The 24,914-nt window shown below is 41.9% G+C and overlaps 1 protein-coding gene across 3 annotated transcripts in view; it reads left to right on the top strand.

The window, feature by feature from the left end:
* Positions 1 to 24,914, top strand: part of tbkbp1 (TBK1 binding protein 1) — an 86,205-nt gene that overhangs the window by 25,521 nt on the left and 35,770 nt on the right. For all 3 annotated transcript variants that reach the window (XM_062984618.1, XM_062984619.1, XM_062984617.1), the window contains 6 exons: positions 4,241 to 4,521; positions 5,685 to 5,807; positions 11,382 to 11,486; positions 14,866 to 15,007; positions 17,224 to 17,420; positions 20,571 to 20,632. In XM_062984618.1, the coding sequence (XP_062840688.1) occupies positions 4,300 to 4,521; positions 5,685 to 5,807; positions 11,382 to 11,486; positions 14,866 to 15,007; positions 17,224 to 17,420; positions 20,571 to 20,632 (851 nt within the window). In that variant the 5' untranslated portion in view covers positions 4,241 to 4,299. The remainder of the gene's footprint in view (positions 1 to 4,240; positions 4,522 to 5,684; positions 5,808 to 11,381; positions 11,487 to 14,865; positions 15,008 to 17,223; positions 17,421 to 20,570; positions 20,633 to 24,914) is intronic.

Here is a 24,914-nt window from a genome sequence, read left to right as displayed (position 1 = left end):
CACTGATCCCATATGTAAAAAAACGAACATCACTACAATTTATAATGTTTGCATCGAAGAAAGATGCACTTTCATTGCCTGTTTATAGAAAAGAAGCAAAGATTGAGGGATTAAAAGCGCTGTGGGTTGTGCAGTGGCTATTTATAGAGAACAGCAAATGCAATCTTTTTTGAGGTGAGAGTTATTTAGGTCCATACAAAGATTTTGATTATGGCGAAGTGCTCACTGAAGGGCTGCATTTAAACCACCTTCTTTGCTTTTGTGTGCTTGTGTGTGTCTGTTTTCAAGTAACCTGTTGGCTTAAAGCAACCCCATGAATTTCATAGGGATTTCTTAGGCCCCATCTACACTGCGATATTATCTGCTTTGAACTGGATTATATGGCAGTGTAGACTCATATCCATTTCAAAGCAGGCAGTGTGGATTATCTGCTTTGATAATCTGGATTTTATGGCAGTGTAGAAGGGGCCTAATGCAAGGAATTTTCAGAGTTGGTTTGCTGTTGCCGTCCTTGGAAATAGAATGTGGATGTGCTGGATGCGGCTTCTCAGAATCTCTTCCTAGGGTTGCCAGTCTCAGGCCAGTTCTCAAGAGTGGTGTCCATTCCGGAAATGATAGATAAATAGATAGATAGATAGATAGATAGATAGATACATAGATAGTATAGGGAAGTGTTAACACTCCTGTAGTGTTTGTTTTGTTGTCTGTGCCACTATTCAGAAGATTTCACCTCACTTTTTTGTCCCTGTGAGAATTGGATTTTGAAAAAATGTGGCTTGTGGAAACAAAGATTGGCGATAAAGCTTCAGTGGAGACACCTCCCCCCCCCCCCCCATAACTCTTTTAAGAGTTAATTTCCTTCCGAGGGGAAATTTTTGTCACTTCCTGTTATCTCATCTTCATCCTTAACTGTGAGTCATTAGTAAGTTGGATGTTTGTAACTCATGGACTGCCTGTATACCTGGGGGGTTACGTAAAAATTTGTTGGGCCAAAAGAGTTACTGAGTGAAAACATTTAAGAAGCCCCAGTCTAGAAGAACCAAATATCTGACCCCTAATATAGTTGTGTCACAAAACAAAAACAAAAAAACCCAAAAAAACAAAAACAAAACACACACACACATTAAGCATCCCTTACCTAGAATGCCAAAATTCGAAATTGTCTATGTAGCTGGCATTCTCTTCCGAGAGTACAATGTAAACAAACTTTGTTTCGGGCACAACATTAGTAATATGTTGCGTGTAACATTATCTTCAGGGTAGGTGAATGAGTTAGATATGAAACATAAATAATGTTTTTATTTAGACTTGAGCCCCATCTCCAAGATTGGGGCTGTGGTGGTGCAGTGGATTAAATTGCTAAGCTGTAAAACTAGCTGACCGAAAGGTTGGCAGTTTGAATCTGCGGGATGGGGTGAGCTCCCGCTGTTAGCCCCAGCTCCTGTCAAACTAGCAGTTCGAAAACATGCAAATGTGAGTAGATCGATAGGTACAGCTTCGGCGGGAAGGTAGCAGGGCTCCATGCAGTCATGCCGGCCACATGACCTAAGAGGCATCTATGGACAACGCTGGCTCTTCGGCTTAGAAATGGATATGAGCACCACCCCCAGATTCAGAATCGAATAGACTAGACTTAATGTCAAGGGGAAATCTTTATCTTTACCTTACCCATCTCCAAGATATCTCATTATGTTTGTGCAAGTATTCCAAATCCAAAAAAAGTCCCAAATATGGAGCATTTCTGGTCCTGGGCATTTCAGATAAGGGATGCTCCACCTGCTCCGGAAATTAAATTAGTAGTGCTATGAAGGGAAGCAGAATTGGAGGCAGCAATGGAACAAGATCCCTAGTAAAGCTCTCTTACAGAAGTTCCCTGAAATAAAACAAAGTGTGCAAGAGAAGACTTCATAGAGAAGGCAGGGATCTGACATCCCTTCACACTCTGAAAGCAAGTAGGAGGAGGAAGAGGAGGAGACGTAGCTGTGCCAGATGGCCTTATCCATCACTGTACAAGGATTCCTGTTTGCATATTGACAAGTGTGTGAAGGAATTCTCCACATACAAGGGAATCCTGGTTGACCTAAGCGGGAGGTATGGTTGGCACATGCTAGCAAGTGGCAGTGCCAGTCGCTCATGCATATTTTCAGTGCATGAAGGGTGAAAGTCAGGTAACATCAAAGAAAGAAGTAGGTCAAGCCCTGTTGTTAAGACAGAATGAGGTAACTGGCTCAAATGACTGTGGTGGTAGCACCTTTCCTCTATCTCCCTTTCTTGGAGGCTGTTCCATATGATAGTCCTAGGCTTCAAGTAGCCTTCTGCCCTGAATTACCAGTTGCGCTTACTTCTGTGTGGGGCTTGGGGCATGTGCCATTCTACCTGTTGCAATCTGGATCTGCAGGAAAGTGGAGAATGAGAAGCATGACATGACTGTTTTGTTAGAAGAATACAAAGTTGACTTCTACTCAATTTATATCATATGACTGTAAATCCTCCGTCTTCTCATGATCGTTTATAGAGAGACCTGCTGGAAAAAAAAAAAAAACAGTATGGAAATCTATAGTTGCTCTGATTTGGAAATCAATTTCTGATTAATTCCTGTACATCAATTTGATATTAAATGGATTTTTAAATGTCTGGGTTTTTATTTATTACATTTTTGAAATGCAAAAAAGTACTTAATGGTTTATTGATTTTGTATCCTTGTGTTTTAAATAAAACCAAAGGGCTCACACTGTATGATAACAAATTCTCTAGCTCTTTCACTTTCTTGATGGCTCCTTCTACACTGCCATATACAATCCAGATTATCTGCTTAGAACTGGATTATATGGCAGTGTAAACTCATATAATCAAGTTCAAAATCTGGATTTTATACGGCTGTGTAGATGGGACCTGTATTAACTTCAAAGCTGCATTTTCCTGTTATTTTATTTATTACTAGCTTGGGGACCTGGCGTTGCCTGGGTTATTTGTAAAGGGCCTTGTTTGTTTTTGGATGTTAGGTAATATCAGTTTCGTCATATGTTACACTATTTCTTAGAAAAAAACTAGTCTTTCCTGTTGTTTTTTTTATGAAGGCTCCCATTAGAAAATGCATAAGGATGTGGGTAAACTACAATTCCCAAAAATCATGGGTCAACCTTCCCAAAACATCTCTAGTATTCCCAGTTGGCCATGTTGGGTCTGTGTGCCAACTTTGGTCCAGATCTGCCATCTGCTGGGTTCAATGTTCTCTGGATAAGGTGAACTACAACTCCCAGATTTCCAAGGCAATCACCCCAAAACCATGCCAGTATACAAAGTTGGCTGTGTTGGGTCTATGTGGCAAGTTTGGTCCAGATCCGTCGTCAGCTGGGTTCAGTGTTCTCTGGATAAGGGTAAACCACAACTCCCAGATTCCTAGGGCAATCTTCCTGAAACATCTGCCAGTATTCACAGTTGGCCATGTTGAGTCTGTGTTGCAAGTTTGGTCCAGATCCGCCACTTGTTAGGTTCAGTGTTCTCTGAATACGAGTGAATTCTCTGATGCCAAGTTCAATCACCCGCAAAGCCTGCCAGTATTCACAGTTGGCCATGTTGGGTCTGTGTGCCAAGTTAGTTATAGGTCCATCGATGGTAGGGTACAGAGTGCTCTTAGATTGCAGGTGAATTATACATCCCAGTCCCTGCAACTCCTATAAATGATGGTGAATTATCCACAAACCTTTCCTGTATGTTCAGTTGCTGATCAATTCCTCTGTTTGCTGTGTGCCATAGGAAATGATAGTAAAGGGTTCAGGGAGAGGCAGTGGGTGGGGTCATGCAAATAGAGAGAGAAAGAGACACTGGGATGTACTCACTGTAACCTGCAATGTCCTGGGAGGGAATGACTTGGTGACTCCACAAGACTGGGAACTATAGCCTGTTTGTGGAGGCCGGAAGCTGTCTGTGTGAGCGGACACCCATGCCACATACACACATATAGATTGTCAATTTTATCACTTTTATTATGTGGATAGATAGATAGATAGATAGATAGATATGTTTGTCCTGATTTCTGGAGAAACTTGTGTCTGTTGGAGACACAGAGCTATTAAAAATACTGTCCCAAAGACTCTAAAACATTGATCTTTTCCTCAGGTTTTCAAACTCCCTTTTTTGGCCCATACTCAAAGGAAAGTCAAAGCAAAAGAAAGTAAATTAAACAAGAGGGAGCATGCCTCATCTACTTCTCACTCGTGTTTCTTATCATTTCTCACAGTCAGAGTTTGCTATGCCCTGGTGTTCCCTGCTGAACGCCCAGCTTTTCCGGACCGTGCCATGGACTCCATGTTTGAGGATGATATCAGCATCCTCACCCAAGATGCGCTGGTTCAGGACGACGAGTGGCTGGACAGCCCCAACACCGACTTCTCCAGTGAGATGTGCTCCGCTTCTCACTTTGCTCTAATCACGGCCTACGATGACATCAAGAATCGCCTAACGGGACTCGAGCGTGAGAACGCCAGTCTCAAACGCAAACTCAAGATGTATGAGATCAAAGTAAGTCGTGGTTTGCAGGTATGGATGCTCCCTTGCTATCGTTCCTAACATTCATTTCGCCAAATGTTTTGGACTTCTTCTCACAAAATCACCTTTACCTGTCCTGTTATTTTATTACCTGTGTTAAATTTCAAACCCACAATACTACCTTAAATATTAATCACCTCAAGCATTTCCTTACAACAGAAAGCAAGGGAATGTAGGTGAATATTTTTATTTATTTTATTCATTTATGTCCTGCTATTTTCACAGTGATGGAATTCAAGGTTGCGTAAAATCAAAGACACTTTCAAAACTACACCAACTATTAGCGAGGGGTGTGTGCATGTGTATTAATTTTAAAAAATTGATAGCAGTGGTGCCTAATAATATAATAATAATATACTTTATTTATATTCTGCTATATCTCCCTGGGAGCCTCCGGTGGCTCAGTGTGTTAAAGCGCTGAGCTGCTGAACTTGCAGACTGAAAGGTCCCAGGTTCAAATCCAGGGAGCGGAGTGAGCGCCCGCTGTTAGCTCCAGCTTCTGCCAACTTAGCAGTTCGAAAAGATGCAAATGTGAGTAGATCGATAGGTACCGCTCTGACGGGAAGGTAACGGCATTCCATGTAGTCATGCCGGCCACATGACCTTGGAGGTGTCTGCGCCGGCTCTTCGGCTTAGAAATGGAGATGAGCACCAACCCCCAGAGTCAGACACAACTGGACTTAATGTCAGGGGAAAACTTTACCTTTACCTTATATCTCCCTGAGGGGACTCAGACCAGATTACAGAGTAAATACAAGGCAAACATTCAATGCAGTCACAATTAATAACAAAGACAGATATTACATAGAAAGAGGCATAGGGCATGGTTTTCAGACCTTGATCATTTTAGTCACCGTTCCCTTCCAGCTTGTCAATATCCCGCTTGAATTGTGGCGCAGAATCTACAGAATCCTCCAATCAGCATGGAAATTGACCTTGAAGTGTTAACTTTTACAATATTGTGTCTTTTAAAAAATACAACATATTGAAGATAGCTGCCCCTCTGATATACAAGATCTTACTGTTTCAATTTTGCATTTTCAATTACTGTCTCCCCACTTTGCATAAATATTTGGAGAAAAAGACACAAGCACCACAGGTTTGCTCACTTTTCTTCTTGCACTCCCGGTATGTAGTTCCCACTGATCAGTGAGTTTGGAGAGGAGCGTATCTTCCCATCCTACGACTCCAAAGAGACATCTCTTTTGAAAAGTGAGAAGGCCAATCTCCAGCAACAGCTGAATCAATTCCAGCGTGAGGTGAGTGATATGTCTTGAAACACATGGAAGGGGCTTTTGAAGAGGAAAGGCTTTTAGCTGACAATTTAGCTCATAGATTTTTGCCTCTAGCAGGATGCATTGCACTAGTGCTTCATGAATTGTGGTGATTAGCTCAAGAATGTGGTCTACGGTGTTTCCAGTTCAAAGCAGTTAATATGGATTATCTGCTTTGATAATCTGGATTTTTGGCAGTGTAGAAGGGGCCCAAAATGCCTGGAGGACCAGAGTTTGGGAATGAGTGATCCTAGACTATTCATTTTTAAAATGCTGGTATGTAAAACCCTTAACTGTTGCTTTCAGTCATAGGAAAACTCCCAGGTAAAAGGCAAGAGTAGATACGTTGCTACCATTCTATTATTTTTTTATTTTCTTACAATATTTCTTGTTGGTTTTTTGTTGTGATTCTTTAAGTTGTTACTGTCTTATGGCAATAATTTATTTATTTATTTACAGTATTTATATTCCGCCCTTCTCACCCCGAAGGGGACTCAGGGCAGATCACATTACACACACATAGGGCAAACATTCAATGCCCATAAACACATCAAACAGAGACCGAGACAGACAGACGCAGAGGCAATTTAACCTTCTCCTGAGGGGATGTTCGATTCTGGCCACAGGGGGGAGCAGTTGCTTCATCATCCACTCTGACGGCACTTCCTCATTCCAGGTCGTAAATTAGTTAAACTTGCTTCCCCACTTTTTTTATAAGTGGTACCTTATTTCCTACTTGATAGATGCAACTATCGTTCGGGTTGCCAGGTCAGCAACGAGCAGGGGCTATTTTTTATTTTTAATTGACGGGTGCTCACCCCGCCACGGGCTGGCCTCGAACTCATGACCTCATGGTCAGAGTGATTTATTGCAGCTGCTCAACAGCCTGCGCCACAGCCCGCATAATAATAATAATAATAATAATAATAATAATACAATAAAATAATTTATATTCCGCTCAGTCTCCCTAAGGGGACTCAGAGTGGATTGCAAGTACATATATGGCAAATGTTCAATGTAGCTATACAATAGACAAAGACAGACAGTACATACACAGAGGCGGGCTTCCCTCTTTTTTAATCTCTGGCATCTGGAGGCTGTGCTCGACTTGGCCATCAGTAGGTGCTGTTGTTCCATTTTTCCATGCTGAGGAGCCTGTCGTCCATGGATGTCTTCCTGGTCGAACCACTGGCATGTTTTTCAGTGGTGCTTTTTACCTCCCTGCCAAAGCGGTACCTATTTATCTATTCACATTGCTGTTTTCGAACTGCTAGGTAGGCAGAAGCTGGGCTGACCACAGAAGCTCACTCTGCCTGCGGCTTGAACTGCCAACCTTCTGGTCAGCAAGATCTTAAGGTTGCAATAGGGTTTCTTTAGGGTTGCCATAAGTTGCAAATGACTTGAAGGAACTCATCAAGAATAATAAATTACTGGAGCTAAGAGTATGTGACTCACCCATCATCACCCAGCCATATTTTAATGGTTGAACAAGGAATGAACCTTAGTCTTCAGAGTTGTAGTCAAACGCACAAACCACTACACCATGCTTGCTCTTCCATTCGATATCCAAAAGAACTCATGGTGGCTGTTTAACCTGTAGCTTCAATTCTACTGATGCTGGTAGTTGAAACTTTCTGCAAAATTTGTGAGAGGGCAATGTGCTTCAGGGGGAAGCAAGATAGCTGAAGGAATGAAAGACAAATTGCCTAAAGGATACCTTTCTCTCCTGTAGCAGCGGGAAAGAGCCATTTCTGTCCCTCCACTTTGCTGACTGAGTCAGCCACCTCACTGTGCCTTTTGGTCAGGCTGGTCCTGTCACCACTGCTGTTGCTAGGAGATTTCATTTTCCTGCTTCTTCCCTCTTCTTCCCTCTATAAAGATCACCTGCTGCTGCTCTCATTGTTGGTTGTTTCTTGGAGCAGGCGTGTGCCAGAGCTTGTCGGTATACACCAGAGTTGCAGCACGGTGGGGCATACTTTGTTTTTCAAAAAGATGACATTGTTTTCCTCCCTCAAAGGCAAGATGAGGTGAAAGGAAGCGCTCTACAGTTTCAGCTCTGGAAATTCCATAGCACAGAGATGACATTGTAGAGCAGATCATGGGAATCAAGGGCAGGTGGGAAGATTGGATTACCCACGTCTCGAATCACACCTTCAAGCTAGGCGACATCATACTTCTGTGCTGGTTTAGATCTCAAACAACATTTCCATCTTAAATTCTAGTACCATTTTTCTACTGAAAACACCAGAAATCTCAAAGGCATGCTACCTTGAATCCATTAGTGGAGAAGGAAGATTCAACTGTAAATATTAATATAAAGCAAAGTGAGAGAAAAGGGGTAGCAGTGGTTTGAGAGGAGTGTCAGTAAAATTCTCTGGAAGAAATGGGTAAGGCCTCTTCTACACTGTCTTAAAATTCAAAATATCAAAGCAGATAATATACGTAACATACATTATCTGCTTTGAACTGGATTATATGAGTCTAAAAGGTAAAGGTTTCCCCCTGACGTTAAGTCCAGTCGTGACCGACTCTGGGGGTTGGTGCTCATCTCCATTTCTAAGCTGAAGAGCCAGCGTTGTCCATAGACACCTCCAAGGTTATGTGGCCGGCATGCTTGAATGGAGCACCATTAACTTCCCACCGGAGCGGTACCTATTGATCTACTCACATTTGCATGTTTTCGAACTGCTAGGTTGGCAGAAGCTGGGGCTAACAGCGGGCGCTCATTCCGCTCCCGGGATTTGAACCTGGGACCTTTCGGTCTGCAAGTTCAGCAGCTCAGCGCTTTAACATACTGCGCCACCACCAGTCTACACTGCCATAAAATCCAGTTCAAAGCAGACAGTCTGGATTTTATATGGCACTGTAGAAAGGGCCTTAGTGATATTAATAACTCCCACCAGAGCCCCACACAACCTTCTTTAGGCTGTCCTTATATCCCAGGACCTGATCCCAGATTATTTGTTTATCCCACATTATATGGCAGTGGAGACTCATTTAATTCAGTTCAAAGCAGATAACCTGGATCAGATTCCGGGATATAAGGGCAGTGTGGAAGGGGCCCTAGGGCCCTTCCACACAGTCATATAACCCAGAATATCAAGGCAGATAATCCACAATATCTGCTTTGAACTAGAATATATGGCACCATACTCCTTTTCCTCATCTAAAGAACCATCTATCACTCTCCCAGGCTCTTCATCTGGCTGAACCACAACAGTTAGCATAGCATAATAACATTATCCTGTCTGACTCCATCAAGGAACTAGAACTATAATGTGTGTCCTCTCGCCTTAGTATATTTATTTCCCTCTAGAGTTCAAAGGAAGCCTGCATAGCTGCTTTACAGAATAGCTGTAATAGCAAGTAAGTCAGGAATGCCCCCTCTCCATACATAACTTCCTGAGCTTTGACTTGTAAAGGAGCATAAGAAGCTGATAGAGACGATGGGTCCACCCAGCTGCCCAATATTGTCTTCTTTCACCGGCAGTTTTCCAAAACATCAAGAGCTTCCTGTTTAAAATGCACGTCTTTCCTGTTGGAAAAGCTGTTGGATACTTTCCCAACTTGCTGCCAAAGCATTTTAGAACACTTCAGCACAGGTTGAGAAATGTCTCCATTTTCTTGTTGTTTAAAAATCTCAATTAGGGGCTAGAATGACTCTCCTTGCTTGCTTTCTGTTGACAAGTGACAAACGCTTAGGAATTAACTGCAAGAGTTTTTAATTGAGTGCTTTTAGTGGCCTGTTGCCTGATTGATTTTTATCTCACATCTTTCAGTGGATTTGTTTTAAAAGGCTTTCATTAATGAATTGCTTAATTTGATTTTAACAATACGTTGTAGTTTTTATTGATGCCTTTGTAAATACTTTTAACCATATTTATGTTAATTATTGTAAGATGCCATTTTGGGGGAAAAGATTAATTATATTAGGATAGACAGTCATCTCTCTGTTTGGGTTAGCGGCATAGAACCCTCAAGAAAGTGAAAAATCATAGATAAAAATAGCTATTTTTTAACCTGAGAGAACACATCTCTAGGAATTTCTAGGTTTTTCAGTACAATTTCTATATTGCCATATAAAATCCAGATTATCTGCTTTGAACTGCATTGTATGGCAGTGTAGACTCAGATAATCCCGTTCGAATCAGATAATGTGGATTACTTGCTTTGACAATCTGGATTATATGGCAGTACAGAAGGGGCCCTAGAGAAGTATTACCTCTAGAAATCTCTAAGGTTTGATCTACACTGCCCTATATCTCAGGATCTGATCCCAGATTATCTTTGAACTGTATTATATGAGTCTACACTGCCAGATAATATTGGATTAGAAGATAATCCTGGGATACAGCCGAAGTCTTCCAGCATTACTGGAGGAAGTTGATTGTAGAGCAGTGGTTCCTAACCTTTTTTTGACCAGGGACCACTTTGACCAGGGACCACTCTCCAACATTAGTACCAAAAGGGCTACGAAATCAGTGTTTGGCCAATTTTAGATTCAGTTTGGTTATTTGGGGTGCTGATTCAGAAAATTGCAGTGGATAGACCACATCAGCTCTAGTTTCTGATACAGAGCATATGCCATTCAATAGTTGTCATCTGCTCACCCACAGAAAACTATATTTAATCATCTAGATCTGATGTGGTCTCTACAATGCAATGTTTTGAATCAGGCCTAAAAATGAAGACACAATTTTTTTTTGGTTGGGTTGTGTTACTATCCATAGTAGTAACAGTGAGGCCGCTGACCATATTTTAGTTCTTGCGGACCACTGGTGGTCCACGCACCACAGGTTGGGAGCCACTGTTGTAGAGTCACACTAGAGGACCTAGAGATTCCTAGAGAAAATACTTTTGATGTGATAGGAGAACTCTAAATGAATGGAAGATGATGGTATTGCTCTGGATAGGATTTTAATAATATCATTGCAAAAATATGACACTACTTACGAGGCGCTGCCTGGTCCAACGGTGCCTCTTGGATAGAATTGGAATCACTTAAAATTAAATTAATGTATTGAGGCAAAATAAACCATTGAGGAGATATGGAATGGGCTGTGGCGCAAGCTGGTGAGCAGCCAGCTGCAGCCAGCTGAGACCAGTCACTCTGACCAAGAGGTCATGAGTTCGAGGACAGCTCGGAGCCTGCGTTTGTCTTTGTCTTTGTTCTATGTCAAGGCATTGAATGTTTGCCTTATATGTGTAATGTGATCCGCCCTGAGTCCCCTTCAGGGTGAGAAGGGTGGAATATGAATACTGTAAATAAATAAATAAATAAATTTTTTTTGAGTGAAATGCTCATCATCATGTTAGCTCAACAAAAGTACAGGGACTGGTGAACTGAAAGACTGAACTGCTAGCACTGTACATACTCAGCATTTGATACACATTGGAAGAACAAATCTCCTCTGAGCTTAGTCATAGGAAGGAATAGCATGAGTAAAATACCGTGAGATGCTATTGTCAGTCTCTACCCTTTGAAACTGAACAATCTCAAATTTGACTATCTCATCTTGTTTTTTTCTGTCTTTTATTTTCTCTGCTTCCCATCCCTAGTTGCAGAAAAGCAAGGAGAGAGAAGAGCAGCTGGCTGAGATGATCCAAGCCTATGAAAAGCTGTGTGTGGAGAAGACTGACCTTGAATCAGAGCTGGGGCAGATGGTGGGTTTGACCAGGCCGCAAGGCACACACTGCCCTCCTTTTCCATATACTTGTTGGCATGATGCTGTGACATGATGATGGCCATTGCTACATATGCTCAAACTGCAGCTTTGCTATTTTTTTTTAGTTTAGCTGTTGGAACCAGATCTTCTTCTAAAACCAACATGTGGAGAATTGCCAAAAGTTCCACCCCAAAGGCCTTCCTGAGCAATTGTTTCGGCTAAGCTGACATTTAGTGGCACTTCTCATGAAATCAGAAAGGCTGCTCATCAATCCTGATGCAATCACCGATTTTAACACATGCTTTACTTGTCAGTTTTACCAAAAATTCTGTGATAGAAGACTGAAATTGTTGTAAAAACGGTTAACATATAACCATACTAACCAAGCATTTAATCTACTTTCTGGCTGCATAAGATTCAACCAGATGTTTCTCAGACCCCTTCTACACTGCCATATAATCCATATTATCAAAGCAGATAATCTGCATTATCTGCTTTGAACTGGATGAGTCTACACTGCCATATAATCCAATTCAAGACAAATAATCTGGATTCAGAAACTGGATTATATGGCAGTGTTGATGAGACCAGGTAGACCAGGGCTTGAATCCCCCATTTGGCCATGGAAACCCACTGGGGGCCTTTCTACACTACCATATAAAATTCAGATTATCTGCTTTGAACTGGATTATATGGTAGTGTAAACTCATATAATCCACTTTGAAGCAGATAATGTGGATGATCTGATTTGATAATCTGGATTATATGACAGTGTAGAAGGGGCCTGGGTGACCTTGGGAAAATCACACACTCTCAGCTTCAAAAGAAGGCAATGGCAACACCCTTTTGAATAAGTCTTGCCAAGTGAGCCCCATAATGGCAATAAGTCAGAAATGGATGGCCATCTGTCGGGGGTGCTTTGAATGAGATTTTCCTACTGCTTGAAGGGGGTTGGACTGGATGGCCCGTGAGGTCTCTACGATTCTATGATTCTATGACTTGAAGGCACACAACAACAACAACAACAACAACAACAACAACATAGGGCCCTTCCACACAGCCATATAACCCAGAATATCAAGACAGATAATCCATAATATCTGTTTTGAATTGGGTTGAGTCTATGCTGCCATATAATCCAGTTCAATGTGGGTTTTTTACAGCTGTGTGGAAGGGGGCATAGAGGAAGAAAAAGAGAAGAAGAAACAAAGGAAGATCTGGATACTCAGAATGAAGAGAGGAGAAACAGGTGTCGGGGAAAGGAGGAGAATATAGTGGGAAAGTACGAAGAAAGATTTGAGTTTTGCTTTGATCTGACTAGCTAAGCTGTCGGAAAGCCACGGGCATTATTCAGGAAATCTAAATGAAGAGAAAGCTGATGAGGATCAAAGCAGAACTGGGAGTGGAGGCTTCCGAGCAGGAGGACAGGAAACTGGCCTTCCAATCAGGGGCCTTCCGATTTAAGCACAGCTTGAAATGTTATCTTTTAAAAAGTGAATTGATTAGACGTACTTTTTAAAATTCATGGCATTACAAGCAACAGATTGTGTTTTAATTAAATTTGTGTTTTTAAAAGGAAAAAGTGATTCGAGTGTTAGATGGGGAGTTGGAAGATCCAAATAGATTGCATTCGTGAAATTCAGTGGATGATTTTACCCTCATCTACATCACAAGGGAGTATGGAGGATAAGGCACTATGTATGCTACTTTGAAATTACTGACTAAAATTGGGGTGTAAATGCAATTAAATATTTTAATGACCTTTTTCAAACAACATTTTAGAAATAATATGTAAATGGTGTTTGCCACACTGAAAGGGTGATATCCTTATCAGTTATGTGCTTTTACAAAAGGGACGCCCATATACCTTCATTGTCAAAGTAACATGTTACAGGTAAAGTTGTTACAGTATCTGCAGGGGTTTGGTTCCAAGACCCTGCACAGATACCAAAAAATGTGAATGATCAAATGCTACATTATTAAATGGTGGCAATGCTCATTATACTGTATTTCTTTCAAGCCAATGGATACAGTGTGCTTCTAACATGTTTCTTGTGATTATCAAGGCTATGGGAGCTCCTAGTGGTGCAGTGAGTTAAATCCTTGTGCCAGGAGAACTGCTGACCAAAAGGTCGGCGGTTCGAATCCAGGGGGTGAAGTGAGTTCTGGTCTGTCAGCTCTAGCTTCCCATGCAGGGACACGAGAGAAGCCTCCCACAGGATAGTAAAACAACAAACATCCGGTGTCCCCTGGGCAACGTCCTTGCAGACAGCCAATTCGCTCACACCAGAAGCAACTTGCAGTTTCTCAAGTCGCTCCTGACACACACACAAACACAAAATCAAGGCTATGGCCCCTTCTACGCTGCCATATAAAATCCAAATTATCTTCTTTGAACTGGATTATATGACAGTGTAGACTTGTACAATTCAGTTCAAAGCAGATAACATAAATTATCTGATTTGATAATCTGGATTTTATGGCAGTGTAGAAGGGGCCTAAGAGTGTGCCTTCTTCTGAGACTAATGGAGTTTTGTGAAGAGGACTAGAATGAAAAGGGAGGAGAGGGAGAAACAGTCTTGTTAGTTAAAATGGTAAGATAGGGTATTGCCTCTCTGAGAGCATGATAAGAGAACTGTAAGGCCCCTTCTACACTGCCATATAATCCAGATTAACAAAGCAGATAATCCACATTATCTGCTTTGAATTGAATTATAGGAGTCTACACTGCCATACAATCCAGTTCAAAGCAGATCATTTGGATTTTATATGGCAGTGTAGAAGGGGCCTCAGGGTGTGAGACTTGCCCAGTGTCACCTGGTGGTACAATGGTTTAAACCCTTGTGCCGGCTGGACTGCTGACCTTAAAGTTGGGTTGTTGACCTGAAGGTTGCTGGTTTGAATCCGCGAGGCAGGGTGAGCTCCAGTCTGTCAGCTCTAGCTTGCGAGGACATGAGAGAAGCCTCCCAGCAGGATGGTAACACATCCGGGCATCCCCTGGGCAACGTCTCTATAGATGGCCAATTCTCTCACACCAGAAGTGACTTGCAGTAGGTTCTCAAGTCACTTCTGACATGATAAAAAAACTTTCAAAGTTAACTACTGCACAGTTAAACAGGAATAATGCTTTCAATCCAGGCACACACACACATATATAAATTGTTACATAGTGTAATAAAAAAGCCATAAATGTGGTCAGCTATATATTTTATTATGCTTTCTAAGGGATGTTTAATGTGGGACAAGAAGGATGGTGTCAATAATCTGGGGTCATATCTTGGATCTCCTCTGTTAAGAGGTTTTGTGGCCATGTAACTAAAGGTATCTTCTCCCTATCCTTTCTCTTTCCATCTATTCTGGCCCTGATCTTCCTGCAGAGAGCACTGGTTGAGACCCATCTGAATCGGATCCGAAGCCTGGAGCAGCAGCTGAGGCAAAGAGATAGCAACTCATTTCCGAACCTCAACTCTCAGCTTCCAAACCAGGAAGTTCAATACCTGTCGCTTCACAGTGGCCATGGTAAATATTTGATCTCCAGGTTTCCCCAATCCCTTGGAGACCCTTGTGCTTTTGTGAGGTTGAAATTTGAAACACCCTTTATGTGAAAATAAGTCCCTCTGCAGAAATATCTCATATGGTCCTCTCTGGGAGCTGTAGTTGTACATTCATAGTGTGGAGGTGATGTCTCAGAGTATCATGGAATATATATTTTCAGGTGGTTGGAAAAAGTTGGTGAAGCCACATCCTAAGGGGGAAAAAACTAATTAATGAGACTGCATTGTCTAGTCTGTTGATTTTTTTTCTCTATGGAGTTGGGATGCTGTGAGTTTTTGGAACTGTATGGCCATGTTCCAGAAGCATTCTCTCCTGACGTTTTGCTCACATTTATGGCAGGTATCCTCAGAGGTTGTGAGGTCTGATGGAAATTAGGCAAGTGGGGTTTACATATTTGTGGAATGTCCAGAGTAGGAGAAATAATTGTCTGTTTGAGGCAAGCGTGAATGTTGCAGTTGGCCAGCTTGATTAGCATTTAATAGCTTTGCATCTTTAAAGCCTGGCTGCCTTCCTGGGAGAATCCTTTGTTGGGAGGTGTGAGCTGGCCCTGATTGTTTCCTGTCTGATATTTGTGTTGAGGATCAATATTTTTTTTTACCAGTAGATGGTGCTATAATTCTTTGAGATAGACAAAAATAGATACATGGACACATACACACAAACACACACACTTACATCTATCTAATATAATCCATTTCCAAATGACTGCAGAAATATTATTTGACCATTCTTCATTTAAATGTTCAAAGCATAATTGTCACTCTTTAAAAACTGGAAGGCAGGGAGGTTGTAATGTATTTGCCATCACCATCCACTTCTTATCATTATTATGCACCAAAAGTGGTTCATATTAACTTCTCATTGCAAGGTAAATGTTCTCACAAATTTATGTTTAAAGGAATGGTTTCTGCAATTAATAAAGGTTGCTAAAGCAGGAACACATTCTAATCTCACACCCTTAATTTTTAACATTAGCTTTTAATCTAATATACTATCGCAGTTTCAATCAAAATGCAGTCAAAGAAACTAAAGAGAGAGATAAAGTTAGGAAAGGGAGGAAAAGACATATAAGTAAAACACATTAGAGCTGTGACTCTAATAAAAATTAGAAAAGAGAAAAAACATTTTGTCAGCACAGATCTAGCTAAGTAATCCTACTAAAATTTCTACTAGCTATAGCCACAGGTTATTATATTGGTAGATTTCTTATTGTTCAAAGTTGTTTTTGAAGGATTTCATGGCCGGAATCACCAGGTTGCTGTGAGTTTCTTGGGCTGTATGGCCATGTTCCAGAAGAATTCTCTCCTCAGAAAGCAGGGCAATTCCAGACAGGAAACAATCAGGGACAGCTAACCCCTCCCAACAAAGGATTCCCCAGGCAGGAAGCAGCTAGGCTTTGAAACTGCAAGGCCATTCAATACTAATCAAGGTGGCCAATTGCAACATTCACACTTGCCTCCAACATACAAAAGTTCTTTCTCCCACCCTGGACATTATTCCACAGATATATTAACCCCACTTGACTAGTTTCCAACAGACCTCAGTCTCTGAGGATGCCTGCCATACATGTGGGCGAAATGTCAGGAAAGAATGCTTCTGGAACATGGCCATACAGCCTGGAAAATTCACAGCAACCCAACTCCATAAATTGTTTCCCGTCTTTAAAAAAATCAACCTTCAATTGGCTTATCCTTCAAAGTTTGTTAATTTGTCAATTTGGGCCAGCTCAGCAACCATAGCAATCCATTCTTCCATCCTCAGTACTTCAGTCCATTTTCAGGAATGAACAAACAATATTCTTGCTGTTGTTGTCATGTATCCAAGATGTAACTGGTATTTACTATCCAGTTCTTTTTCCATAATGGCCAACGAAAGCACGTCTGGTGACAACATTTATGTTTAAATTATGTGGTAAACTTGGTCTTACTATTTTATATCAGCCATTTCTGGAAAGCTTCTGAGAACTTTTCTGAGATCGAATTTGGCCCTGAGGTTGAAAGAGATTCTCCACTCTTGGTCCTAAAGAGAATAGGGGGCACCAGAGGCATCTCCCCCCACAAACATGCCTAAGATTTCTTCTCCCGGCCCCAAACCTAGAGTTTTCACAAAGTTTGCACTTGCTCACTGATGTCTTTCTTTCCTCTTCTGCCAATTCTTCCTCTTTGTTTCTCTGTTGCTAGTATTGGATCGTTCCATGAATTGGCAGAGCCCCAGAGGCTTAGGCGAGGCAGAGGGCTTGGAGGTGCAGCGGTTGGAAGTCGAGCTGGAAGAATCGAGGCAGGAAGTCCAGAACTCTCAACACCGAGAGGAACAGCTGAAAGCCGAATGTGAAAGACTCCAGGCTGAGGTGAAGCAGCTACAAGAGACACGGGCGCAGGTAACCTGGAAACCATGTAATAGGACCTTTCACTTTGCACTATTTTATAGGGCTTGTGTTCCACTTCATCTGCTAGGACTCCATCCTGTGGAATCCTGGGGTTTGTATTTGGTGAGGCAATGAAGGGCACTGTCTGATCATGTAAAAGCCTTTCCTAATAATAATAATAATAATAATAATAATAATAATAATAATAATAATAATAATAATAATAATGATGTATATTCCGCCCTTTTCCCCATGGGGACTCAGAGCGGATTACAGTGTAAACAAATACAGGCAAACATTCAATGCCTTGTTACAATACAATCAGTCCCACATACGCAGACAAAGGCAAAGGCTTCTCCTTTAACTTCCAGCTTTGGAGGCGGTGCTCATCTCTTGCTCTGGGGGAGGTACTCTTCTCCATTTCCAAGCTGAGAAACCTGCCTTGTCACCTCCTGGTTGTGTGACCGGCATGACTTGCTTTTTTCTGCTGAAGCAGTACCTCTTTATCTACTCACATTTGCTTGTTTCTGAGCTGCTAGGTTGGCAGCAGCTAGGGCTAACAATGGGAGCTCACCCTCTCCCATGGATTCAAACTGCCAACTTTCAGATTACCAGTTCAGCAGCACAAGGACTGGATCTACACTGCCATATAATACAGGTTATCAAATCAGATAATCCACCTTATCTATTTTGAATTACATAAATAAAATGGATTTGAACTAGGAGCCCCCGGTGGCGCAATGGGTTAAAATCTTGTGCTGGCAGGACTGCTGACTTGAAGGTTGGATTGCTGACCTGAAAGTTGCCAGTTTGAATTTGGGGAGAGAGTGGATGAGCTCCCTCTATCAGCTCCAGCTCCCATGAGAAAAGCCTCCTACAAGGATGGTAAAGCATCAAAAAACATCTGGGTATCCCTGGGCAACATCCTTGCAGACAGCCAATTCTCTCACACCAGAAGCGACTTGTAGTTTCTCAAGTTGGCCATACATTTCCTCTTGGTTTCTGGACTTCACTGTTAGAGGGTGGTCCTCATTTCCAATCCTTTGCATTAATTTTAGCCACATGGCTGTGGATGCTCCACTGCCCACCTATTATGCAATGCATTCAAATAAATGTATCTTATATTAATGAATGTATCTTCTGCTAGTATATCTTCTGGTGGTGCACTAATACTGATATACTAATATGCAAGTATATATTAGGAGCCCCCGGGTAGTGCAGCAGATTAAACCGTTGAGCTGCTGAACTTGCTGACTGATAGGTCGGCGGTTCTTATCCTGAGAGTGGGGTGAGCTCCCACTGTTAGCCCCAGCTTCTGCCAACCTAGCAGTTAGAAAACATGCAAATGTGAGTAGATCAATAGGTACTGCTTTGGTGGGAAGGTAACAGCGCTCCATGCAGTCATGCCGGCCACATGACCTTGCAGGTGGACAGTGCCAGCTCTTCGGCTTAGAAACGGAGATGAGCACCAACCCCCAGAGTTGGACACGACTAGATTTAAGGTCAAGGGGAAACCTGTACCTAATATGCAAGTATTTGCACATATGCCCCTTCTTTAAAAAATTCAATCCAGGAAAGAGCCACTTCCTAGCATGAAAACTTGCCTCTCATCCGCGACTAAAATGTCACTCCCCAATTATACAACAAAGTGATGTAGCCTGGAGGGCTGGTCACGTGTCTAAACGTCTGGGTTTTCTGTAAAAATTTGGGATAAAAGGCAAGTTTTTTGAAACAGATTAAAGCCCGAAGAAACACATTATGACTGGTGCCTTAGTATTTTGTATTTGTTGTGTGTAATTTAGATAATGTTCCTAAGAATGCAAGGTAACCGACAATGCTTACGACAATGAAAAAACATTGATCCGATTATAAAACTAAAAATGGATTCTGAGTTAGTCAAGAGACAGATTTTTATTTAACACATGCTAATAATGTAGATTATTCTAAGATCATGTGACTACTGAAGTATGAGAGTCATGTTGAAAAGAGGTATTAATGCTCTGGTTGAAATGGTATTATTGTTTCTGGATTAATGGCACAATGCTGATGCAAAACAGACCTTGTGTAAAATTAAAGCTGTGTTTGTCAGACAAGAAACCATGTTTTACAAAGAAGGATGATGGGCCACAGTCTGAATTTCATTTTACAGAATTAAAGCATATTAGTATTACTATGCTATATCCCATTCTTACGTCTAGTTAACTACCAACATAGATTTGTTGCTGACTAGACAATGATCAGAGTTTAGGAATATGATCAATAAAGACTTTAGAGGTTGTGTTGGTTAATTCCTTATTCCATACAGGCAAGAAACCCACATCTTGAGTTCTAGCCATGAACCCCAATGAACTATGTTTTTGTCTCCTAAATTAGTTGCATAAAACATCAAATTGTGAATATCATTTGCTGCTTACTGCATCTCATTGCCTACTGAAATGTTGTTGACCAACATGGGGAAAGAACCTGTCCAAAGCTATACCTAAACCGTGGAATTAATTTCCCTGAGAAAAATCAGTAGGCCTCAGTTTTTGTTGTTTTGAGTTTTAGGTAAATTGTAAAAGGTTCTTTATTTTGCCAAGTCTTTGATCCAATGGGGTTATAGTTGTTCTATGCAATTAGGCCAATTTTATTTGATCACACTTGCTTTTTTTGCTTTCTTTAGATTGCACATTTTTAGCTATTAGAATATGTGGTACTTTTGTTTTGTAATTATTGTTGTGTCATGTCTTATGGGGAAAATGTCTTAAATCAGGGGTTTCCAAACTTGGTCCTCCAGATATTTTTGACTTCAGCTCCCAGAATTCCTGACTATTTGCCAAGCTGTCAGAAAGTTATGGGAACTAAAGTCCAAAGCACCTGGAAAATCAAAATTTGGCTATCAATACATTAATTATTTAATTAATATTTTCCTGGTATAGTCAATAACAACAACAACAACAACAACAACAACAACAACAACTTTATTTATAGGCCGCCCTATCTCCTCAGGGGGGCTCAGGGCGGCTTCCAAGCAAAATGGCAAACATTCAGTTCCTTCCAGAATTCATCTTACTTCTAACTGGTTAAACTGGGGTATTGCAGACATATGATGATGAGTAAGTTTCTTTTTTGCTTGCCTTGTTCCCCTTCTACTATAACAGGGCTTGTCTTAATGTTTCATAGGATCTTGCAACCAGTCAGTCGGAGAGAGATATGGCATGGGTGAAGAAGGTTGGGGATGACCAGTAAGTGCCCATTCTAATGAGTGGATGTTTATTTTGTTGGCATTTAATGCCTTGTGGATGTAAGTATGGATGCTTGCATGTTTGTAGAACAATATTTGGGATGCAGGGCCATGATATGTTGTGGAGATGGTGAGAGTATCTAAAGTGAAGGACACCTGAGAAGTTTGGACTGCTAATTGTCATCAAAACTGAGGTAATGAACTGCATTTCCCCAAAACACCTTCTTTCTCTAGGGCAGTGGTTCTTAACCTGTAGGTCCCCAGATGTTTTGGCCTTCAACTCCCAGAAATCCTAACAGCTGTCAAACGGGCTGGGATTTCTGGGAGTTGTAGGCCAAAACACCTGAGGATGCACAAGTTGAGAACCACTATTCGAAGGTTTGCCTTCTGGTGAATGAGTAGATGAAAGCAGTGTGGACAAACTTGGAGAGAGACAAAGTTAAACGGCTGCAGCAAAGATGGGAAATGTAAGACCTTCCACATAGTGTTGGAATGCAATTTTCATTATCCTTCATGGTTCCCTCTTCTGGCTACAGCTGATCAGAATTGCAATCCAACAACATTTGGAGGATCGCATATTATTCCCCACTTTTGAACTACACCCTGAGAGCTGGCCTGTGCAGCCAGATGAAGCACCAATTGGGGACTTAGAGGTGAAGTAGGAGGTCCTTTTTATGCAAGGGCTATCCAGAAAGTACATTACGTTTTGGAATTAAAAATGAACAAAGTATAGGAGAAAACATTTACCATATGCAGTTGAAAGCCATACCCAAATACTACATCTCATGTAGTCGACATTCAAATCTAGGCACTTACCATAGCAACGAAGAAGCTTTGCAACTCCTTCCCCACTAAGTTCTGCTGCTTGCTTCCTCAACCAGCCAGTCACCCCTTTCCGCAGCTGCGCAGCATCGCCAAAATGCTGCGTTGCCAGCCACGCCCCCATTGTTGGAAACAAGTGGTTGAAGAAGCAAGCGGCAGAATTTAGTGGGGGAGGAGTTGCAAAGCTCCTTCATCGCTATGGTAAGTGCCTAGATTTGAATGATGACTACGTGATAAGTGGTATTTGGGAGTGGCTTTCAACTGCATATGGTAAATATTTTCTCCTATACTTTGTTCAATTTAAATTCCAAAACGTAATGTACTTTCTGGATAACCCTCGTAGTATGTAAGGAAGATAATTAGAACTTGAAATAAGAAGATGAGATTGTAGACAGTGAGGCTTGAATAAATTAAATGCAGAAAGTACTGACCGGAACAATTACATTCAGCAACTCCTTTGGAAATTCTACCTGGTGAAACGTAAGAAATAGTTAGGAACACTGTAGAGTTCTGCAAGCACAGGACTGTTAATGGAGAAGAAATCATCCACAGTAGTTTTAGGCACTTGGAATGACCAATCATGTGACAACAACATATTCTGTATATGTTTAATTTAAGAGTGGAGCGATGTAGCAGACTACAGACAGGGTGCTTATTGCTTGACACCAGAGCATCAGGTGGACAGAGAGCTATGAACGTATGCCTTTTGAATATGTATTTGTAACCTAAACCCTTTTTCCTAATAAGATGGCTCCAAGGTGGCTGATAGTAAAAAAGAATACAGGCCTGGGTGGAAATGAGGACATTGACCTCCCCATAAGAATTGTCTTTCCACAATTACATGTTCTTTCAGTCCTCAATCTTCTAGCACTGCAGAGAGTGAGACCTTGAAAATTGTTCACACTTAGAACTCTTGCACTTGCTATGTTCACATATCCTTATTAACCTTGCCTGCACCTTTTCTTTGAATGCCTAAATGGTATTTCTGAAGTTTTAATTTACTGCTATGCTAGAAATGTGGGGAGGTAGAAGAACATTTCTTTGGAAAGGCACCATTATTGGAGAAGGGCAAAGCCTTCAACCCTACCCCCCGCCCCCCAGGCATAGCTGCAGTTATGCAACAATGGCTGTATTAAGTGGAGCTTGTTATGGCAGGGATTGGTCAGTAAAATGACCAGTTTCCCAATTGTTGATAATTGCCTGTTGAAGTTTCTATGGTTTCCTAAGGTAGGGGAAATGGCACTTTCTTTAAAGCAATGGTTCTCAAACTTTCTAATGATGTGTCCCTTAAATATAGTTCCTCGTGTTGTGGTGACCCCAACCATAAAACTATTTTTGTTGCTACTTTATAGCTGTAATTTTGCCGAGATCCCCCCAAATTATAGGCACCCTATTGGTGCCTGCATATCTTGCAGTACCTTCACACGGACTTCCATAGACCAGCTCAAACTTCCATAGACCACAGGGGTGCCTTATTATGGAGGAACCCTATTGTGGAGGTGCCCTATTATGGGGGCACTTCATTATGGGGGCATCCATTATGGCCGGCGGCAAGAGCTGGGTGCCTAGACCCCTACATCAAGGCCCAGTTTCAGATCCATTGGAGAGAGATGGGCCCATCCGGCAGGAGATGGGAGACGGGCAAGGGGGTCCCAGCAGGAGATGGGCAAGGGAGGTCCTGCGGCAGGGCCCAGGCCCGACAGGAAGCCTCTCACCTGACTCCCGTCTTTGCCAGGCCCAGCAGGAGACATGAGACAGGCAAGGGAGGCCCCATAGCAGGAAGCTGGATCAAAGGAGATGGTGCCATGACCCCTCTGAAATGGCCAATCGACCCTGTGGGCGTTGCGACCCCCAGGTTGAGAACCACTGCCCTAGAGTGTTGCCTGTAACTTGTGAGCCGCCCTGAATCGTTTCGGGGAGATAGACACAAAGATGATGATTATGGTTATTATTATTACTATTACAGTATATGTAAGTAGTGCCAGGTGTTTCATTCCCTTTAATGTCCTTATCTGGGCAGGTAGGTAGTTGGAGCCCCTCACTCTTCTTTGGGGCATCAGTGAGTGATGGAAATTTGCAGAGATCGGAGAGAAGAGGACGTCCTGCGATGAGGACGTTCTGCTCCACAAAGGCTTGTGCCGTGATCAACTTGTTAGTCGTTGATGTGCTTCCAGATTGGGAAATTAGTTTGAATGAGCTATGCTTCTGGTTTTGGTGATTAGCATGTTTCCTTTAAATTAGTCGATGTTTGACGAGGGAAGGGGAAGATGGATTACTGAAAGGGGGTGTGAAGTGTGAATGTAAAATGTGTCAAAGGGAGCTGATGTGACACCTACCTTGCTCTTGTGCTGAGTGAGAAAAGAGGCCTCTGAGCCATTGCATCTTGAACTCTGCATGGAGGCATGGAGGGAGAACTAGGAGCGACGTTTCAAATGAACAGTAGGTATATATTGTTACCACCGATCTCCACCTCTTTAAAATAGACTGCTTAGTCATCATTCTGACTCAGCCAAAATTGGGCTAGTTGCTGAAAGTACTCTGTGTCCGGCTCCTTTTCCTTCTGTGTTTCTGTCCATGAGGCTGTTTTTCATTCTGCATGGTCCCCTTGATGGATTAGCATATGTGACCTCTGGCTTGTTAACAAGTGCATTAAATGGGTAATTTGGTTGATGGTACTTTAGTTTGCAGTGTCACGAACATGCTGCTTCAGATTTACAGGTCCGCTCCAGTGCATCACAATTAACTGAGCAGTTGAACGTGTGCCCCCAGCTAACCTCTCCTCCCCTCTTGAGAAAACCTGCATTGTGGGAAGGTTGGGATCCAACCTCTTGTGCTCTGTGCTTTTACAAGTGCCTCGCACTCTTAGAGCTTCCTCTTTCTCTCAAGAGAAAGCAGAAGAGAAAAGGTGGCCTGGGGACTAGCATTATTTGCTCTAAGGCGGTATCATTTTTGGCAGTGAGAACATCAAAGGAATAAGGATTTTATAGAACAGGGCAGTGTGTGTGTGCAGGGAGGGTTAAGAGTCGGAATGTATAGTCAAGAAGATTGAGAAACAGTTGAGATCTCAGAGATGAGGAGACTAGATATGTAGGAGGGAAAGACTCAAGAACCTCTTGTAACCTTTCATCTTGTAAATAGAAAATATTTTTCATTTATTTTGGAAATGCTCAAAGTGTTTTGCACAGATTACCACCATTTACAAAAGCCTTCTTTGGTCGTTGTGCCTTCATGTAATTTTGGTCTTATGGTGACCTCACCTGGGGCTTTTCTGGGGCCAAGAGTTATGTGATTCACCCAAGGTCACCCAGTGGGGCCCCTTCTACACTGTCATATAACCCAGATTATCAAAGCAGATCATCCACATTGTTCCCTTCTACACTGCCATATAAATTCTAGATTATCTGCTTTGAATTGGATTATATGGCCGTGTAGAAGGGGCCATTTTCTGCTTTAAACTGGAT

The sequence above is a fragment of the Anolis carolinensis genome, chromosome 6, assembly GCF_035594765.1.
Source record: "Anolis carolinensis isolate JA03-04 chromosome 6, rAnoCar3.1.pri, whole genome shotgun sequence".
In the NCBI taxonomy this organism is placed as follows: Eukaryota; Metazoa; Chordata; class Lepidosauria; order Squamata; family Dactyloidae; genus Anolis; species Anolis carolinensis.
This window is presented reverse-complemented; position numbering and strand designations above follow the sequence as displayed.